Source organism: Cyanistes caeruleus, chromosome 6 (assembly GCF_971803275.1).
Source record: "Cyanistes caeruleus chromosome 6, bCyaCae1.hap1.1, whole genome shotgun sequence".
NCBI classification, from domain to species: domain Eukaryota; kingdom Metazoa; phylum Chordata; class Aves; order Passeriformes; family Paridae; genus Cyanistes; species Cyanistes caeruleus.
The window spans coordinates 51,713,871-51,735,775 of NC_141706.1; the positions used below are offsets into that span (position 1 = coordinate 51,713,871).

At 42.9% G+C, this 21,905-nt stretch overlaps 1 protein-coding gene and 1 long non-coding RNA gene across 36 annotated transcripts in view; one reads left to right on the top strand and one right to left on the bottom strand.

Moving 5' to 3' along the window:
• The window catches only part of FOXN3 (forkhead box N3), a 205,246-nt gene that overhangs the window by 95,214 nt on the left and 88,127 nt on the right, over positions 1 to 21,905 (bottom strand). For all 35 annotated transcript variants that reach the window (XM_086894319.1, XM_086894326.1, XM_086894342.1 and 32 more), the window contains one exon: positions 5,460 to 5,596. In XM_086894319.1, coding sequence (XP_086750445.1) covers positions 5,460 to 5,596 — 137 coding nt within the window. The remainder of the gene's footprint in view (positions 1 to 5,459; positions 5,597 to 21,905) is intronic.
• LOC147652687 (uncharacterized) lies at positions 8,160 to 20,266 on the top strand. The gene is made up of 2 exons (XR_015288390.1): positions 8,160 to 14,789; positions 18,707 to 20,266. It is a non-coding gene; the product is annotated as an uncharacterized LOC147652687 (long non-coding RNA).

Genomic DNA, 21,905 nt, shown 5'->3' on the forward strand with positions numbered 1-21,905 from the left:
CAGTGGTTTCCTCAGCAGCTGATTTATAACAGCCTCCCTCTTGGGAACACGTGTCCATTTCACATCCCTGGAACAGCTTCCAAGTTCCCCATCCTGAGGGGGCTGTACGCAAACTGCATCCGACAGACGTGGCAGTGCTGACGTGACTGCTGGAGGTGCTGCTGCTGCAGTGCCCAGGGACCTGGGCTGTGGGTGCAGTGAGGCTCTGAACCTGAACTGGCACTGCCTGGGAGCTCCCACTGCAGGGCTGCACTGAACGTGGGAGGGCTCCTACTGGTGAGATGAAAGCAGAAAGCCAGGACTCACCGGTAAGCCTGTGTGCTCTCAGCCTTAAAACAGAAAAATGCAAATATAAGTATGCCCAGGTCACCTCTCCTGCCATTTACCACAGGACTCACAGTGATGGCCATCACTTTCTCACAGTGATGTGGATTTTCAGGAACAAAGCTTTAGCCACCATGTTTCACAAATCTTTCTCTGTGTCTCTACAAATAAATTTCAGAAGTTAGACAAGGGTTTGTAACCACAAAGTCCCTTTTTCTAACCTCAACCTTGGGATAAAGAATATTTTTATCAGAAAGATGTATCAAAAGACAAGACAATGGAGAAGTGATGAATGTTTAAGGGGCTTGTGGCTTTTTCTGGGAATCCAACAGCAGCAAAAGAAAATGCCATAAAGAGACACTAAATTCAATAAAAAAGAAACCACTCCAAATTTTTCAAATCCCAGGCAAGCAGTGTTACATAAAACATGGGGTCACTCATGGACCTGCAGGCTCTCTGTGATGCGCTGGCCTACCTCTGTAACCTACACTTCAGCAGGGGAAGCGGAATGGAGAACCAGATGACGAAGCCACACACACTGAAATGAAATACTGTTCTGGGAAGTGACTCCACACAAGCAGCAGAGGTGGTTTTCTGCAGACTCCTTGCAGGGCCTGTTTCTCCTCCATCACCAAGGCCGCAGCACTGCCTGGGAGTGGGGCAGCGCAGTGGGGTGGGAGGCTCTGCAGCATCTGCTCCACAACCACCAGCAGATGCCACATACATGGAAAGCCCTACAACCACCAAAACTGTGCTGCAGGTTAGCTTTTGTTACACAGTTTCCCATTGGTTCCAGCCCTGCAAGGCTTGAACCCTCTCTACAGAGGGCAGCCTGGCTGAAATGCAGTGATGGATGCCAGAAGATGAATTCTTCTGACACAAATGCTATGATGTGCACAGGCAGACTCCAGGTCCAAAGACAAACACAAATCTAATTCAGCTCTGTCCGGGGTCTCAATCCTTCCTGAAGCAGAACCAAGCTCACCCAAGGAGCTGTTCCAATGGGAAGGAGCAAACCAACAGGGAACACATCAAAGCCTTTACAAACAGGCAGTCTGGGGCAGCTCAAGAAAGAAATACCTCTTTAGTTTCTATCTTGGGCATGTTAGCAATTTCATCAGCTACAGGACAGATCTGTCAACATCTGACACTGTTCTAGCAAACTACAATTAGGAAAACATACTGAAAAAATGAAAAGCCATGAAGTAATTATCCACAAGTCTATAAAGACAATATTCCTGGGTAATCACCCAAATTTTCAAATATTTTTATTATACTGTGAAAATAATAGTTTCTGTTATTTTATATTACATCTCCTGACAGTTTTCAGCAGTACAAAGAGAAATACAATTGAGAAATAGCCCCACGTAATATACACAGGAAAAAAATCCATTTCAAGACCTCCTCCAAGCACTACTAGAAGATAAAATCCCACCTACACTTCAGTTAGAGTCAGAAAACTGGAAATAAAACACATAGATGAAGTATCAGAGCACTGACATGTACAGTTACTTAACCAAGCATATGCCTATAAATATATTTCAAAGTTGCTATTACCAATATAATTGTAAAGTTAGAAGAAACACATTAGTCTAACATCCCTATTTTTCCACACCAAGGAGAGTTTTTCCTTTGTAATGATGTGTAACAGTTCACTCTTGAAATCCATCATAAATGACATGCTTCATGACATATGCTTCAATTGGAACCAGATAAAAACCCAAGGTGTTGGGTTTTTTTTGTTTGTTGTATTGTTTTTTAAGAACACACATCCAAGCCAATTAAAATTAAATAATTCACCCTGTGATATTCTACTTCTTACAGCTTGCAGATAACCTTTGCCCTGAATTGAAGCAGCAATTCAGACAACTGCAGTCTGAAGTTCCTTCTTATGTACAAGCATAGCAAGGTTGCCTTTTCCCCCAAAATGTCTTCTATACATGGATCCCAATGTACTCCACATATCATGGCTTGAGTCATTTTTATCTCAAATGCCAGTGGTATAACACTGATTCAGCCATCCAAATGTGTAGGTTCACATCATGAAACTCCTTCATAAGAGGTCCACCCCTGTCACATTTATGCAGGATGCTCTACTGAAGTCATGAAACTGATTTATCTTATGTGATTAACTCCAATCAGGAAAAGGAGAATTTGTGTATTCAGCGATCATCTTGCTTGGGATATTTTTGCAATGCATTCCTCCACTCTGTGCTCAATTCAACCCTAAGCTGCTTATGCAGATACTAAACAGAACACGTGACTCATCTGTGCATCTTTATGCTTTTAAAATATCTGATAAAGACAAGGAATAGGCCAATTTGCCCCTGTGGAATTTCACCAACTGACCCTTATAAACCTTGTTGCTAGTGACAGGAATAATACTGGCAAATTATCTGGTTCCAGATATATTTAATTACTATCAAGTGACATAGCTTCTCTTACTTGTGGACTTCCATTACATAAAATGGCCACAAAAACTTCTGCCACCCAAGGATTTTTTCTAGGTGTACTGTTTTCACCATAAGAAAAATTCCCCTTGGAACTTGTTACTATGACGATGTATTGCTCTGGAGATCTGACTATAGTGGAGTGGATTTACATTTTCTACCCGTACTGAAGTCTTTGTACACATGAGAAAGCAATCACTTACACATGGGATTACTGTTTTTTTCCAAATGCACAGGGAATGTTCAACTCGTTGAGAATATATTGGAAATATATTCAGAAAATTACCATGTAACTGCCAATCCAGAATTAATTCAAAAATCACTGATAGCCTAGACCAGCTTCATGTTGATGTTTCTTTCACCAGTCATTAGTAGCAGAATGAATAAATATTTTAGAATACTATGGGGATATTAAGTTTTATTTAACAGTGGAAATGCTGAAAAATAGCCAACCAAGTAACAGTGAGACCACAATTTCTTCATATAAAACCTGGCCTTCACTGTATTTGCAAGGCATTTGCTCCTTCAGCCACACAAGCTCTTTGTTTTATGATGCAGTCATTACAAGGAAGACTCCAAAGCACTTGGCAGCACAAGCAGTGTAGCAGCAGCTCAGACATCCCATGGGTTCCAAGGAGAAAAAGTTTCCCTTCCAGTTTTGGGACTCACTTGCCAGAATTTTGCTAGACCCCTCCTTCTCCCTTGCTCAGCTACAGGTGAAAGCAGGTAGTGACTGAAACCCATTTCTTAAATCCCATATTGTATGGCAGCTGCCAGTACCCTCTCTTCTACTCCTGAAAACAGGCTATAAGGTTCTGGACACAGTCCATTGGAAGAGGGCAGCACAGCCTCTGCCCAAGGTTTGTGACTCTGCAGGCTTCCTTTGCCACACACAGCAAGCACAGAGCCGCAGAGGGCACACGGCTGTGCAGGATGAGGACAGGGGAGCAGTGGGCACATGGCTGTGCAGGTCACAGGGTAGCTACCCCACTGAGCGCTCCCTGACACACACACACACACACAGGGAATCTCTAAGGATTCATCCCTGCAAGGACTGCCCACAGCAGTGCTGCTGCATTGATTCCTGCAGCTTAGCCTAGAAGAGCTGTCCATGTCCACGCTCCTGCCAGCAACATCTGCCACCTTATTGCACAGAGGTTCTGGCACACCCAGCCCATTGAGTGAACACCCACTTCAGCCATAAAAAAATGGGAGATCCTCTGGCTTTCAACTGCATGTGTATGCTGGATTTTTTTGTTTGTGAGGATTAGAAAGGATCAAAATCCCTCCATTTCTACGTCAAATGTGCACTACACTTCTACTCAGTATGAGAATATATCAATAAATCTGTATGAGCATAATTAAAATACCCTTAAAAAGGCAGCAGTAACAATAAACCAAGGGCCAAGAACCACGTTTCGTTCAAATGCACAAATTGCAGTTTTTATCCATTATCTCAATTATTTACCTGTCCTTCTGCAGAGCACAGTAGCGGGGGGTACTTTCACAGGTGGTACTAGGGACAGCATCCCCCCGGCACCCCACGGAATACCAGGACAGCCGGGCTGCACCGCCTCGGGAGCCTGCAGCCTCATCACTCCCTGGTTTCCAAAGGAAAATCCAGGGGGCCAGGGGAATCCCCGGCCACTGGGGCGATCCCCCGACACAACGGCGGGCCCAGGGTCCCCACTGCCAGCGCCGCGCCGGGATCGCCGTTACCGCGGCAACGGCGCGGCCGAGCCCCGCGGCCCCGTGACGCGGCAGCGCCGGCCCGGCCGCGCGTTGCCGGGGAGACGCCCCGTCGCCACGGCCACCATCACGCTGCCCTCCCCGGCCGCCAGCGCCAGCGCCACGGCGGAAAAATAATAAAAACCACCTCAGCCGCCACCGGAGCCGCCAGCGTCAGCGCTCAGCCCCGGTGCTGCTGCGGGCCCGGCTGCGGCTGGCTCATCACACCTCCCCCATCCTGAGGGGGGTAGGCCAGCACGGGCCATGAGCCGCATTCCTGGTCCTTATTAGCATCGAGCAGAAAGCAGCTCCGCCAAGCCTCAGCGCCTGTTTTCCTGCTTTGTGGATGGCAGCCATGGATTATGTCTCTTTGCTAACACTGGTTGTAAGTGAAGACCAGGTCAAAAAACCGCAAAGCGAAGAGAAAAACCTCACCCCACGTCTGCTCCCCTGAAGCAAAGGAGAAAATCCAGGTTAACCCTAAGGGCCACCACGGGCACCTATCCACCACCCAGGGCTGGCAAGCCACCTGGGCATCGGCTCACCAAATGGACATCTCGTGGCTGCACAGGCAACAGCGGGCCTCAGCTCTCCCAGGAGAATGAGCCCATCTCCTCTGAGTGAGGAATCGTGCCTTCACCAAATGGGATAAGTGGGCACTTCAAAGCTCTCCGTTTGCCTATCTGCATTTTAATTTCAGGCGTTCCTCTGCCAAGCGGCTATTGCAGGGAGCCTGCAGGCTCTGCTGGGGGAACTCGCTGATGCCGGCAGGGGCATGAGCAGATAAAAGCTGCTCTGGACATGCCAAACAAGGCCAGGCCACCACCGGCGCTCCCGGCCTTTCCGCACCAGCACATTCCAAACTGCATCGCGTGATTACATTTTGTGTCTTACCAAAGAATCATACACAACACTGCAGGAAAACATTTAGAGTTGTAAAACGCATCTAGTTCTTACCTTTGATATGCCTGAGGAGATGTGGGAGGTGTATTGAACACATGCGAATATGGGTGATAGGGTGTCTTTTTCAAAGCCTGAATAAGATTTTGTCTATATTCTGGGTCTATACACCACAAGGACCCCTTTCCAATACTCTGCAAAGAGAAAAGAATTGAAAAAAAAATCAAATATTTGATCTAATGGCACAGCCTTATTTATTTAGCAGTTTTTGTCTGGAAAAGCAGTAAGTTTGGGTTTTTTGTCCGACAGAAGCAAAGAATCTTTGCTTGCCAGAGATTATTGCTCCATTAATAATATATTATGACTATATGATTTAAATCACAATTTTGAGAGGAAAAAAGTAAGAATAAATGTTTGATTGCTCTTTTCCCCCTCTCTTTTGTTACCAGTTAATATAATTTAACAATATTTGGCAATTTTCCAATCACCCCATATTGGAAAAATAAGAAGCTACCATAAACTGTTAAAAAGAGAAGAAAAGTATCTTGTTTTTAGATGTGGTTTTCTTTTCCTTTTGCTGTTATACAAACAGAAAGAAGGCTAAAAAGGATGGGGTTAAACACCCTAGCAACTGTTTTAAAAATAAAAGGACTTAATCCTCCAACCCACATGACATCAATGCCATTATACTACAAGAGGAAATTAATCATCTTTTCTCCCCAGAGGGGAAAAAAATACCCAAAAAACCCAAAACAAACCAACTAACCAAAAACAAAAAAAGAGACCACAGTATAATCACAGTATAACCATTTAAGGGTGTTGTGAAATTGTGATCAGCTAAAACAGCAGTTATTGTAATTACTCTTTCTAGATACAAGGAACACAAGCAGTCAATCTGTAAGGCAAAGATTACACTAAAATTCAGTGTTTATTCTGCAGTTACAGGCAGTGCAATTTCATTTCTTGTCTCAATCCCATGTGAGGTCAGGCTGAGGATATTTTGGATTATTTTGTGCGAGTTCTCAAACAAATACAAAAACTTTGCCTCAGCTTCACTATGAAAGCATATGGAATGATAGTTCAGGAGCAGCATTGCTCTGCTTGAACATACATAAAAACAAACACCAATCCTCAGTGTTGACTGAACTCCACTGGCAGGCTTTCAAGGCATTATGTTAAGATTTTTTGCTAAGTGTTGATGTTTTCTGGAAGAGATGGGGCAGCCAGCATTACTGCCTCTAGCTGCTTCTCAACCCAGGGCCATCACTTTTCTCTGCTTAAACTTCTACCAGTGAAACAAAGCTCTCAGTTAATGTGTTGAGGAACAAGCGCACAAACACACACACAGAATCACATCAGAAGAGGGATATTATTTTCTTAAGCCATCTAAAAGACCATAACCAGACATTTGTTTCCTTTTGAAAACTTGTATCTATGCCCTACCACCTCCTCGGGGCTCCTCTGCCCCATTGACAGCTTTAAGATACACAGTGCAACATGCAAAGTGCTTACAGAGAGCAAATCAGTACTAAATTCTCCTACCCAAAAATATATGAAAGAGGGAAGTCTTCTCTGATGTCACTGGATGGCTGCGTGTGCATCTAGAAAGTTTTCAGTGCCATGTGAGACTTGGCTTGAAAGAAAAGGAGAGCAGGCAACACAACCCACAGGAGCTGTGAGAGTTTTCTGTCAGAAAGAAGCACGGCTGCATGCTGCTTGGTGGAACAGGAGCATGGGGTCAAGATTCTTCAGGATGGCTTCCAGGGTTCAAGCCCATCCATCCTTTTATTGCCCAAAGGTGCCCTACCAGGAGGCCACAGGAGAGTCTAAGTCTAAGTCTTCCAGCTCTTGAAGTGAAGCAAGGCCCTGATATGGCCCAAAAGCTCCAGGCTCAAGGGGCTAGAGAGACAGCAAGCAAGATTCTTCAGCTCTACAGCCAGTGACAGAGAGATCCAGTGCTGCTGTCAGCTGTGAAAGCTGTGCACCACACTTCTCAAACCAGTCTACAATAACACGGTTGTTACACTTAGCCCTCTTAAATATGGGACAATGATCCATATAAGCCAGTAAGTGATTTTTAGGCAAAGAACAGAGTCAAAAATAGAATCCAAACATCCCAAATTCCACTTCCATGCTGTATCCAAGACCCAGACTAAGAACATAAAATTTCCTTTTAAGCAAGCCGTAAGCAAAACTAGGAACATTTTTTCAGGAGAAAACCTTCACTGGATTCCTTACTTCTTACAGCATGGGATAAGCTTATAAAAAAGCTACACTTAAATACCATATACCTTATTTGTACTTACTGGAACACAATATATTGTTTTCAAACTTCAGTTTTCTCTTTTACTTCCGAGACAGACTTTTCATCTACCTGGAAGAGATTACTCCCGAAAACCCACCAGTTAGTTTAAGCTGAGGGCCTTACTACTGAACAGTGACTTCAAAACCTTTCATTACTGTTAAGATAAATTAGTGTGGCTTGCCCAGATTCTTGCAAAAGCCAAAAATAATCTCACTGAAAAACAGGAACTCTCAAAAAAAAAATATTGAGAAGTACATGACTTGTTAAGAAAAAACACTGGAAATGCAGATTTGTTATGTCGCTGCATTTTTAATAAATAAAGGGGAGATGTGGAGGCCAGTGGGCCAGTTAACAAAGAACCCACAACTCTCCCTTGGAGGGATAACTCCCAGACGAGTTCCTCCTTCAAGGTGACAAGAGCAGTGTCATATACATGCCTTGCGGTCCATGCAATATTTATGTACCCCATTGGCCCTTCCCCTTTTGCTCCACCACAAACCCTCAGTTGATTGGTCCTGATGTTCCATCCCGCCCCCTGCTTTTCCCGTATTTCCCATATCCCTGTTTCCCTCTGACTATCCGGAGTCATCCCTGACCCCTTTGTGGTGGCTGGAGTTCTCCTTGTTCCTGGACAGAGAATAAAGGCTCCTTGCAGAATACCACATGAGACTCCCGTCCCTCCTTCCATGTCACCCAGATGTCGCCCGAAGAGCTGCAATCACTCGAGAGCCCTTTTCAGGGCTCAGAGCTGACATCACTCTCAGCAGGGCAGGGAGTGCCAAGAATGTCCTTCCAAGGACGCTTCTCTGGGAAGGTCATGGCACCCAGACCACCGCCCAGACCGCGACAGCTGGTGCCCAAACAGGGACATTTGCAACTGAGCTGACTTATAATTTACTAGCAAAAACAAATGTAATTCAAGGCAAAGCTCGCCAACTTTGCAATGTTCTCTTTTAAGACAGTTATTTTTGTTTTTCCACAATCACATAACAAAGCATGAATAACAAGGAAAACTTAAGTGACATCTGGTTAAGAAACCTTCTTGACTGTGTGGAGGTGTGAAGAGCTTCGTTAACTGTCTGTTCAGATGTGTCATTAGTCTTACTATATACAGAGCAATCATGGGAAAGGAAATCATTGGAGCTCAGACCCATTGGTTAGTGATTAGTTTCCATCTTATGACACTTGGCGTGCTGCTTCACTACCTCCTCCAAGCTAAAAGTCAATAGTGACTCCAATCAAAAAACAGCAAGGAAGGGTCAAAAAAAAAAGAAAATAAAAATCTCTGGATTACATTTGTCTCCCAGGCAACAAGTGACTGAGGAGTGGATAACATCCACAGCATTTGTAGTGCTTTCAGACCTCCTGACATGCCAACTCCTCCCAGGGTCAGGCACAGCCACCTTCTTCCTGCCAAACACAGGTTAAAGCTTCTGCACTGATTCCTGGTTAAGGTAATTAAAAAATGGGGAATGTCACTAGAAGTCCTCTTCATGTGGTCCAAGAGTAAACTATAGTTGAAGGTAAGCGATTTCAGAGGTGCTAATGGGGAGAGAAAGAAACATAAGGAGGTATCCCATGAAAGTTCATGACTGAATACTTTATTTAAAAAAAAAAAAATCCTTGTTATCTTTTATATGGAGAAATTGTTATTCCTTTTTAAATCACTTAATATATATGTAGATTGTGCACAATATTGTGTACTAACTCCCAATTTATATATTAATAAATTTGCTCTCTCGTATCACAAATATCCAATTCTGTTTCCCTCCCAGCCACTGAAGTCAGTGCATTGCCATGAAAAGGAACATGATCGACTCGAATGCTCACTTGTTTTTTCTTCCAGTGGACTGCATCTTAAAGTTTTTAAATAGTACTTAACACAACTTATTAGTATTTTATGTTTGGTCATTTTTTAGAATTGAAAAAGACTGAAAATGTTAAATAATTAAAATGCTGCTTGTCAGCTCTTTCAGTTGTTATAGTTGGGAATTAATAGCATTATCCACTAGTAAAACTCCTCATTACAAAGATTTTCCCTGCAAGTACCTTGCAACTAACTGCCTGCCCAAAGCTCAACTAAAAAAATTGTGTTGAGCTCTTTCTGAGACCAGTGTCTGGGAAAAATACACAACCCATTGCATCGGGTTTGCATGGCCTGATTTTGGTACTGCATATACCCATCTATATAAACATTCCAGATAGTGTTTATTTGAAGAAATTTGTTCCCCGGTTATTTTAGCACAGACTTGAAAGGTGTTAAGAACGCAACCTTTTTCACTGAGTTGTTCTTTTTACTGCCATAAAAACAAGTCTGGTCAAAACAAAGCTTTGGGAAGAGAGAGGACACAGAAACCACAAAACATAGGCTAAAGGAAATGCTGGCATTTCCAAATTTTCCCTTCTGAAACTCTGGTAACATACTCACTTTGAATGTGCACCAGAAAGGAGCAGCTCTGGGTACCCATATCTCTTGTAGCAGCACCACCACCAAGATGGTCCCCAAGGGAATACTACCCTAAAGGAGATCTGCTAAAAGGAAGATTTTTTTTCCTCTCTGATGCCTTGCATGTGTCTGGGCCTTCTTCTATAAACCCATTTCAGACATTTTCCTCAAAGAAAACTCTTTTTCTCACACAATTTGATGTAATTTATACTCATTAAGCTGGCTCACATGAAGGGTGTGACAAGCATCCAGAGAGCTGTGGCAAAGCTGAGCCAGCGATGTGGGAAGCCAGGAAGGGGAATGGGTGCCCTCCCCTTCTGCAGCAGGACCCCTGGTGACACATCCTGATTCACCTCGTTTTCATTCAATTCACCTCGAATTCACTTCATTTTCACCACTGAAAAATGAAAACCAGGACTCTGGCTGGACACAAAGCAGCTTGTAAAATAAATGACAAAACCAGTATGACATAGAGCAGGGGTACAGGGGAGAGCTGGGCAGCAAGGCTGGCAGACAGCCCTGAGGGCAAGGCCAGGCTGTGCATAGGAAGCCAGGGACACCGAGAGGCTGGGCACCAACACAGGTGCCTGGAGGCTGGGAGGAGAGAAACCAGAACAAGCACCCACAAGTGAATCCACAGCTCAGCTCAGGCACCTAAGCTATGCCAGCAGGCTGAGAACTTTGAAATAGCTCTGCGTTAAGGACCTTGCTACTACCAAACAACAGCTGCTCACTGAGTAGATCTGCACTTCTCCACTGTCAAATCAGGAGGGGATGAGTGGCCATGGCTAGGCTTTCTTGAACAAAAATGATCAGCAGTACTAAACAGGCAGCTCCACAGACTGAGGGGTGCAGATGTACACCATCTGAGAAGTACATCCCATTGGCTTCAGTAACCATAAAAGCAATGAGAAAAAGCAGAAATTTCCCATTACTCAAAAAAGGGCATTTCCAAAAAACATCTGCAGCCTCAAGCTATCAAATACTGAAATCACATCACTGTGACATCTGTCCCTGCCTAACTCAGTGTAGGCTGCTGCAGTCGTTAACAGAGGACCTGTGAATATCATTAAGGATACCTTTCGCAGTGATTAGGAACCTTTTGTTGTCAGTAATTCACCATCAAAAGGTTTTCTCTCCTTGATGAAATTGTTGTTACAACAGGTGATCTCTTTACAAGTAATAGTGGAGAGATTACTGTGTATTAAAGGCTCTTTCTTTAACGAAATATTTATCCTGAGCTCATTGTGTCCAGCTATGCCGTAACAGCAGGCTTGAATCAAACCTTTCACATACATTTGCCGCCTTGCTTATCCATAGGAATGCCCAACAGCTTCTACAGGTCCACGTGTTCAATATGAGCACAAAAGGCCTTCTACAAAACCAAATAATTGTATGATAGAACTACACGTCACCACAGAATTCAAAACAACTGTTTGAGTAACTACATCCAGGAGCAGAATTTGAAAAAGATTATTGTTTTAGACCAGAATCACATTTCTCAACTCCTATGAATGTACCACATCTAATATAGCAGCACAAAGCCATCAGCCACCTTGCTGACACTTTTGTCACTGTTGACTGCTCACACCTGCGCAGGAAGCCTCTGGGGGTGGTGAGAGTACACTCAAGGCTGTCAGGCAGCAAGGACCCGCAAAAGCACAAAAGGCTTGATGGAAGAGTCTATCCACAAAAAGTGCAGGGTACTTCACTCACCACCTGACACTGCAGTCACCCAGCAAACTATCATCAGGAATTCCTCTTAAACACAAATTCCCCTTTTCTCACCCTATGAAAAAATGTACTTAACAAGAAAAATGAGGTACTTTCATGAGGAAATGGTGAAGCAGAATGAAGGTAAGTAAAATACTTTCCAAGTTGCACCTTATGACACCTTGTCTTCAGCTCTGAAGTGCGCTGAGAGGAACACAATAATCACTCCAAAATCCACCTCATGAGAGAATGGCTTGCTTAAATAACTTTCTTGTACTAAGCGAAGAAACCTGCCAAGTGACTTCAAAGCCATCCCACAATACAACACAAATTGCACATACTTCACTAAATATACCTCTACCCTTGAAGGTTTGCAAGCATTGTGCTGGCACTATGTGAAAGAAGTGGTTCGTGATTGCAAACTTCACCAAGACTAGAGAATGCATGTCTGTTGTGACCACTGATGCTGTGTTGAATCAGCACTACAACAGCAAGGTCAGAGATATTTTTCAATATCCAAGGAGAGAGAACCTGTGCAACCAGGATCAGTGCTCAAAGGCCAGCTGTAAGCCATTCACTTGCAGACAGTGGTGACAAGAACAATGCGCCTTACTTTTTTAGTTCAACTACCCATCCCTCATGTTAACATCACGCTCCTCCAAATGAAGGGTATCACTCCTAAAATAGAACCAACTCAGAACTGTAGTTCCTTCATTTACATGAAGCAGAATTAGCATACTAGTATCAAAACTTGGAAAATATATTACATAACAAATTTTCAACTATTTGTCTGGCAAGCGCTCAGAAAGATGTAAGATTAGATGCCAAAGTTAGTCTGCTGGTCTGTTTAAAACTCTATCGCTTATTTTTACTCATTGGTATTTCAAGTTATGAAGAATAATGTTGCCTGCTCAGCTCTCCTACACAGATTCTCCAGTTTTAAGTAGTTTTTTTATGGGGGTCACAGATAATACTAAAACTTTATCCTCTGTAACAGCTTGCCTACACCTTGCATATGAGTCTGGTGGGTTCTCCAGTCACTCCTTTTTTTAAGCAATTGAACTTATTTGCAGAAACAGACAAAGCATTGAATCATCTGAGGTCAGCTAGGTTTTTTCTGTTTTTCTTTTGTTTGGTTTGATTTTTGGGTGGTTTTTTTTTTTAATTAACAAGTACAACAGCTACAGAATTCTTAAAGAAAGAAAAACAAAGCCACTGCCAATGATTCCTATTATTACAAAACACATTCCTCAGATTCACTGCAATCTTACATAAAAATTACAGATAACTATTCATGCAGTTTAAAGGCAGATTTTCTCCATTCTCTTTTAACATTTCTAGCACAGACCAATGAAATGCCCTATGTCCAGCTTTAAAGAATTGCACTGAAGACCTTGACTGCATCTTAATGACAGTGACAACTGCTTACTAAGCTTTTAATTTTCATAAAAATTCCCCAACCTAGAAATTTAAGAGAGCTAGAAATCTCCCCTTCTCTTCCAAGGAAAATCTGGCAATGTTAGGTGACCGCTTGACACTGAGCAGTAAATCTGAAGTAGTATCTGCATGCAGCATAACAAAACCCTCACAAACACTTCTGCACGTTTTCAACCTTTTCTCAGTAAAGCAGCAATCATAGCTCAGCTCAAGCACAAAGGTGAAAAAGTGTGAAGAGACTAGCTAAAACACAATTACATGACCATAAACATATGCTCATCTAATGCATGAAATTAAAGTTTTGGTGCAAAACTTTGCTGGAGTACAGTGTTCAACCCAAGCAAGCCAGTTGCATCAAAAAATCATCAGCATTCCTCAAGAAAACAAAAGGTTGTGACTTTTTAAATCTTATTTTGCTCCAAGTAAAAACATCCATTACTTCAGATCATGCAAATCCAAGTCTCTGTTTTCATGCTCATCTCTTGGTATTTTAGCTCACTTGCTCAGTGAGCTGCCCCAGACACAAACCCAGTCATCAACCTTTTATTCCCTGATTTGACTATGAAAGTGGCCTGGTTCTTCCCCAAGTGATGCAGCCACATGAACCACCTCCACGTCTCTGCTGTTCTTCCACTCACAAAATGGGCACTGTCTTTTTCATTGGAGAGGCTGGGTAGATATATTACTTCCCCGAGAATGGAAGTATGGTTAGAAAGGAAAAGGACTACTTTGTCTCAAAATGAAATTTAAAAAAGAGGAAGCCAAACATAGAAATAAACAATGATACGGGAATAAAGAGGCTGGATCAGCACTGAGAAGTAACAGCTGAGGAAAGGGAAGGCCACGGTATTCCACAGCCAAAAAAACTGAACCTATTTCAGAGGCAAGATGCAGCACAACATCCTGCAATGCATCAAAGTGCTACCACAAGGCACACTGTCCAGTGGTCTTCCAATATTAAAGGAGTTCAAGTCTCACCAGCACAAGACCTATCATCAGAAGTTGATGTGTTATCAGAGTGAAAGGCCCAGCCCCCTGCAGCAGTGCTTTCTGAGGCTGTCCACCCCCCACCCAAACCTGCAGAGAGAGCCCCATTAGTAGTGTCCCAGGCACAGACCCTACGGCTTTGTCTATCTGCCACAGGTAAAGAAACACTGGCATGGGACTGACTGTTTTTGGGTTTTACACTAATGAAGGCACTCATGGCCTTTTAAGCAATTTTTTACCTCAGCACTTCCCGTTGTTTACAGAGAAGTTAGGAATGTCTTCTAGTACATGACCTAGACACCCAGCAAGTCTGAGCTGCAGCCAAGACTGCCGACCCAAAGCATGTACCTAGAGTCCAGGTCCCTAAACCTGCAAGGGGCACTTCAACACCAGATCTGGAATGATTCTCTACCATTATTTCAGCCACGATGATCCACTACCCATAGGCACAGCCAGTCCACTGCTCCTCCAGCACACCAGCAAGTGTCCATTAGTACAGGTAAGCTCACACAAAATGACTGCTAACAGATCCTACATCACATTAGCTTCCCACTGCTCTCATCATAAAACAATTCCTCCTACAGGCTCACAAGGTGTTGCATTACATTGCTCAACTCCAAGAATCCTATTTAGCTTATTAGAAATCTCCTTGAGTTTATATGGAAACCACCATACAAAGCTATCAGGCTGCCACACAGAAACCCTGCAAACAGCTGAAGAAAGCAGTGTCATTAACTGCCCTTAAACAACGCCTGACTCCTATATAGAGTTGATGTTGTTTCATGCCAGTACCTAGCAACCCCAGACACTGCCCAAGGTGTCCCCAGGCTAGGCAAAGTCCAAGTGCTGAAGACAAGCTGAGACACTGCGAGGGAGGAATGAAGTGCAAGATCAGACAGATGCAGGGAGACGGGGCTGGCAAAGCAGGAGAGCCCAGAAGACAAGCCTGTCATCATGATGGGCAATCACAGGCCTACTTGAGGGAGATCAGGCAGCAAGTAGCATTAATAATGCTGCTTCAGCCTATAGAATTTCTGTGTATACATGGAAAGCTTAATTATCCTTACACTATCGAAAAGAAAACTGAGAAGACTCAGAAACAAAAGAATAAAAAAAGAAGTCCTCAAGGTCACCTATAAAATCCATGTCAGAAAGGAAAAAAACCCCAGACTCCACACCGATAGTCCATTTAGTGAGGTGTGCTAATTTCATATTAGAGGTGCACTAATTTAAATACCCACAGGTTATCCATGTCCTTCATATTATCTACATTATCTACAATTGGAAAATACATAAATTTCCTTTTCTTACAAACGTATAGTCACATCATATATGAAAACATGGGTACAATTTTAAAACACAACCCTTCACAGAACAGATAATAAAAAAATTATTCAACACTTATATCTGTGCCAAAGGTTTACAGGTCACTTTTTGCCTACTGCTGTATTAATGATGAAATAAGCCAGTGAGTGAATTTCCAGGGGAAGGGGTTAACAGCTAGCAGAAATGTGTGACAGGGAGTAGGTTGTACTAAATCCATTATCCATGACAAATAAAAATAGAAATAGGGAAGACATGACAAAAGCTAATGGATTTGCACCATTTCCCTCATAACTGTTTATTTAATGTACATTTTTTACTTGCTTAGTGTTTAATACTGGTTTGCACGATGAATTGAGGCAAAAAACCACGCACTTTGACAAATGGTTTGAGGGGTTCCCGGGATGTGGGGTTCCCAAGTGTCCCTGGGCTCATTACAGAAACAAAGCTGTGCTCCATCCCAAGCCCCGCTCAGCAGCCTCAACAGATCCCTGTCACCTCCAGCAGGCACACACTGAAGAATAACCATCCTCCTGCAACAGAGACCTCAGTGCTACCCAGATCCATCAACACACACATTACTTTGGCTACTTACATACGCGTTCTACTCTGCTTGTGTCCCATTTCTATGTTAGGTTTAGAGATACTTATTTTTTACTATTTTCCTCTTTCATCCTCCTCTTTCTCATCGCTGAATGAAACTCCAAAAAGCAAAACAAACCTCCCCATGCTGCAAGCATCCCCCAAAATGAAGCAACGCATGACTGCAGTGAAGTTTTCCTCTTGTTCACACAGCCCAAATCAGTACAAACTCATCAGGGCAGGGCCTGGCTTCAGGAGCCTCAACAACTCAAATGTCATAACCCGAAACCTCATGGACTCCAGAAAATCAGGGGCTTCACCGTGACTTGGCATTTTTGGAAGCTGCCTACACAAATCCTCCTTCCACCCAAACACCAGGTACTACCACAAGCCTCTGGAGAAATGCCTCCTAAATTAAACAGTAAGATCAATGGCTCTGCAATGAAGATAAACCAGGGAAAGACCAGTTCAGCTCTAGGAGCAAACTAGTCTCCTGTGGGGAGGTCAAAACCCAACACCTACAGTACACACACACACACCCTCTTACACACTGGGATCCCTGGTGGGACTGGAACTGCAGCACCTGTGGGAGACGGCTTTCCTCACCTAGTGGGATATGCCATCTCATATTTACTGTAATGCTAACTGAGCAAGAAATCTCACCTGAGAGGCACAGCACTGAAACCTACACATGGCCAGAGAGCAACAAACCCTCACTGGGACCATCTGCAGAGTCAGAGTACTACCACCTATGGCAATAACCTCTTCCTGTGTCTTCTGGAGCGCTGGCCATAAAAGTCTTTCTGGGAGAGTCAGAAACACACCTCAATTGCACCAGAGCTTTCCAACATAGGGAGGCTCCAATCTCAAGATGGCAAGGAAATTATATATGCAAGCAGAGACAGGAAGCGGGCTGGTAAGCCACCTGTACCTGTCCCCATTGACTGCCATGTTGCAGGTCACCACAAGCACCCTCTCCCAGTCCTAGCTGTATCTTTAGTCTCCTCTGGCAGCAGGGCGTGAGCGCACAAAGCTTCTTCTCACACCACCTCCAGCCCATGGATGGCTGGAGATAGCCAGGGCCACGGCATTACCACAAGCACAAACAGGAGACACTGTGGCATGTGGATTAAACACATTGCACCCTGGCAGTAAGCAGAGCCCCCTCACCCTCCCTGAAAGTGCAGGACACCAGCCTCCATTGTGCCACAATGGGGGAACCTGCACCCAGACCCAGGAGATGAGAAGACCACCCCGAAGTCAGGGAGGGAGAAACAGGTGAGAAGTGCCCTTCTCAGCAGAAGCCTGCAGTGGCAGGGAGTGACAGAAAGCTACACTGGTCAGGTCTCATCCAAATCATCCTCAAAGTGAAGTAAACTAAAAAGAACAGTGTAGGAACTTTTCCTTGTGGAAGCCATTAATTCAGACATATTTTCTCCCACTTTTACTTTAAGTCTGCTGCAGAAGCCAAGGCTTGCAAAAAGAGCAAGAAGATGAACTTCCTTAGTCTTCAAAGTTTAATTCACAGTAAGCTTCATTAAAACTGTAAGAAGCCTTCCTTTAATATTTTTCTCCACACAGCGGTCTCAAAACAGACTTGACGACTATAAGATTTTTTTGTCTTTGGTTTTTTAGGTGACTGCATTTTTGCAAGCATGGCTACACAGGTTGCAACTGGGAAAATACTAAAAGTGGCAGACACAACAAAGCTTGTAATGGAAAACTTCTGCAGCACAAGCCACTGAATCAAGTGCATTTTAGAGCAGATAATCAGCTTCCCTGAGCACCTGCATCAGTAAAACAGATTTGAAATTGTGCAAATAGTTTATTTTTAAACACAGCGAAGTGATTACATTAGAGAAATAACAGCTGAACTCACTGGTGTGCAAAAAAGGAATATTTAAATCTACAATTTTTTCCAAGGAAGCTAGCAAGTCCCTAATCAAAACCCACAGCTTGACAATAGAATTCACAGGTTTATTCATGTTATTTCCTGGGCAATAGTTCTACATTAGCAGAGCATTAATCAAAGTCTAAATACTTAACCAAATCTTGACTCAATATAAATTATTCCTCGGTTTAAAAGTCTACCTAATTTTTCCAGATACCATTCCAAATCCCACAACGATTTTGCTATTTCATAGAAACACTAAAGAAGTGAGTTTCCTCAAATTCACAGGAGAGGATCAAAAGGTACATGACAGAGGCAGCAGCAGCCAGCCAGCCTGTAAACTCACTGCAACAGACCCAGCAGAAATAGAAATGTCCCTCTTCAGGGTGCTCTAAGCTGGTAGCAAACAGGATGTGAGCATCAGTCACTGTCTGCAGATAAGAGGTTATTCAGAATAGCAAGTTCAGGCACAGACCAGGTCTTTTACCCGGAAAGGAAAGAGTGGGAGGAAGGAGGGGGTAAAAAAACAGCTTTCAACCTACACACCACAGCCCTGCCTATTTGGGTTTTCCCTGGCTTCTTCTTAACTGAATTATCTCACAGTCATTTTTCATTTTCAGGTATGAAGTTCACAGGACACCCCCATGAAATAGAAGCTTGTGTGTGTTTGTAGTGTACTCAAAGAAGAAAGGACAGGCTGCTCAGGAAAATGAGACACGGGACAACCTCAGCAGCACCAGCAGCCCTGAGAAGAGGACTGGAGCACTTGTTGAAAGACGCACCATCTACAGAAAGGACTGATACTCGGCTTGAGCAGAACAAGGAAACAAAAAGAGTTTGGAGCAGGGAAAGGAAAAAGAAATTGGATGGAGTCTAGACACTTCTGGAAAAAACCTGTGTCAACTTCTACATGGGGCTAAGTCACCACCTTCACCCTCCCACTCCTCAGTGTTTACTAGGAAGATATTACTCATTCTGATCATTGCATGCAAAAAGGCTGCTGATCAATATTGCACAAGAGTGGTAAGTGATCAGTGATTAAACATCAGTGTATGAATTTATCTGACTTAACATGCCCCTGGAGTGGAAAGAAACAGGGAGAAACAATTTCTGAGAAGACTCCAGTGATGAAAATCGACAACTTGCCCAACATCAGATGATGATGTGAGTTCAGAAGTAACAAAGAAAATTTGTATAATACTCTCAGAAGGTTAAAAAGTTGTTTTCCTCCAAATTATTAATGATTCAATAAGCCTTTGAACAGATCTACCATCTAAAGGAAAGGAAAATCTCATTTAGGGATGCCAAAGCACGGCTATTTTGATGACACAGGTGTCATGCAACCAGGCCTGCTGTGACCTGAGTCACTGCTCCAGGTCTCCTGTGATCCTTTTCTTGATCTGTTTCACACAGGAAGCCTTTATATCTGACATGGCAAAAATAGCATACAGTTTACAAATGAAAATCTTGCTTCAAAAAAAGGCTGCAACTTTTTTCTTTTTCAGAATGCAAATGTGCTTCCAGTACAGTGCAACGATGACTGAAAGCACTTGTCCCTGCATTCCTCAGACAGACGCTTATGATCAGTTACATTTAGAGATGACGCAGGTAGGAAAAAAAAGAGAACAGAGGTGTGTGTGTTGGGGGGGAACCACAGAAACAGCAATTGGAATTGAACAGCTGAAGGTGAAAAGCAACCAAAATTAACATACAAACACCCCTACAGAGAAAAATGCATAGCTAGAAAACGAAGTCCGAACTGCTGAAGGCCCTATCCAAAGGCTGAACAGAGAGGAACGGATGCCTTACGTTGACTCCATTCATCCTACCAACACTGAAACACTTCCAACAGCAGTCATCTTACCTTTCAGAGCTGCACCATGTATCAAACCCTGCTGAAAACCAGTAACCAGCCTTTGAGGATCCTGGTGGTGTGAAAACTCACCATTGCTTGCACCCACAGGAGGAAGCCACTTATACCAGCTCCAAAGCTGGTAGCAGCCCATAAAAAGGGCTGGCTGCTCCAAAGGGTCTGTCTCTCTTCGTAGTTGCACCCAATGACCACAAATGCTGACATCTGTAGTGTATGGTGAAGGACTTCTGTAATTTCTGTGTTTTTATTGCAAAAGACTTTCTCAAGCAATACTAAATAAACCACTAACACAAGAGTTTGAAAGAAACTTGAGATATTATAGCTTTATTGCACCCTCCAGAATCTGGCTTTAACGTTGCTGATTCATAGCATTTTTAGCATGCTGGTATTCTAGATGTTTCTATTAGAAAGTCATGAGATAGTGCAAAATTATGGTGGGGGCCAAACCAAGCAACCTTTCCAGCTGTCTTTGCTTCTATAAAAGACCTTGTAAAAGTTCTTAAAGGCTCTACAGTAAGGCACACAGCTCCTCCCCTCACTGCTTTAAATGACAACGTGATTTTTAAGCAAATTTCGTAACTTTTAAGATACAAATCTCTATATATAAATAGCCTCCCACACCACTCTTATCATACCCATTCATTTTATTACACAAACACACCCTTAGATGCTAACATTTCTTGGTCTGACTTAAAAACCACACAACACAAACAGAAAATTTATTTGAGCAATTGCAAAATTCCCTTCCTTTTCAAACAAAAGCATGTCTTGGTACACAATGCAAGGTCTGAAGCTACACATGGCATGGACTGAAAAGCTGTTTAAAACACTCCAGAGATGTTTTAATTTTTCACCTGATGCCAAACAACAAATCAACAGATAGTCAAAACACTAAAAAGGCAAGTTCACTGACGAAGCAAATTCTTCCTCTTTTAAATGCATGTCTAAATCAAAGATCCAAAGTGCCAATCCAACAAGTTTGCAAACCCTCCTTTATAAATAGAAAGAGGAATAAATATAAGATGATGTGGCATACAAGTGGATAACTCTATCATAATTAAGACACAGACTCTTTTCCCGTCAGCCCAAGCCAGCCAAATACATTTTCGGCATACTAGATACTACTGGAGGGCAAGTGCAACTTGAGTGCTGGTGAAAGAGCAGAAGGTAATTAGCAAAAATGGTTAGATCACAAGCATATTTACTTTGAAATTAAAATAATGCAAGTATTTTAGCTGTTGGGAGAAAGATATTTTCCTAGTCACAGAAGAAAAGGATGAAAAAGCAAAACCTTTCCTACAGCTTCATTGCTACAAATTAAAATCAAAGCTTTCTACATGAAAATTTTAATTGTTTTTTTCAAACAAGAATGACTGAAAACCTTGTCTCTTAATGGAAAGGGTCATAATTACATTTCTGCTTTCCCAAATTCGAAATTAGTCAGCTCTAAAACCTAACAGCAAATGACACATCAAAGCAGACTTTCTAAGCCAAGAGCAAGGAACTTTATTCCTCTGAACAAATGCAGCACTGCCCAAGAAACAGTGAAATATTACAGGTGTTTTAGCAAAACCTGAAACAACAAAAAATTAGACAAAGTGGAGGTGTTTTACTAAATTTTAAATCCTGTTTTGTTTTGGAAAAAACAAGAGAGACAGTTCAGGTTAGTTAATACATTTAATTTAGAGTTATCTGTTCAGACTAACTGGTAACCAGTTGTGGTAATACATCTTCCCCAAGGAAACTTTGCAGGGATTAGCTCAGGTGGTTAGAACATAGTACTAATAATGTCAGGCTTGCAGGTCTGATCCCTGTCTGGGCCACTCACTTCAGAGCTGGGCTAGAAGGTTCTTCTGCATCCCTCCCAGCACAGAATATTCTGTGATTCTGTGATTTATGAGGTACCACTATGACAGCATCTCACTTTCCTGGCACAGGAAACATAA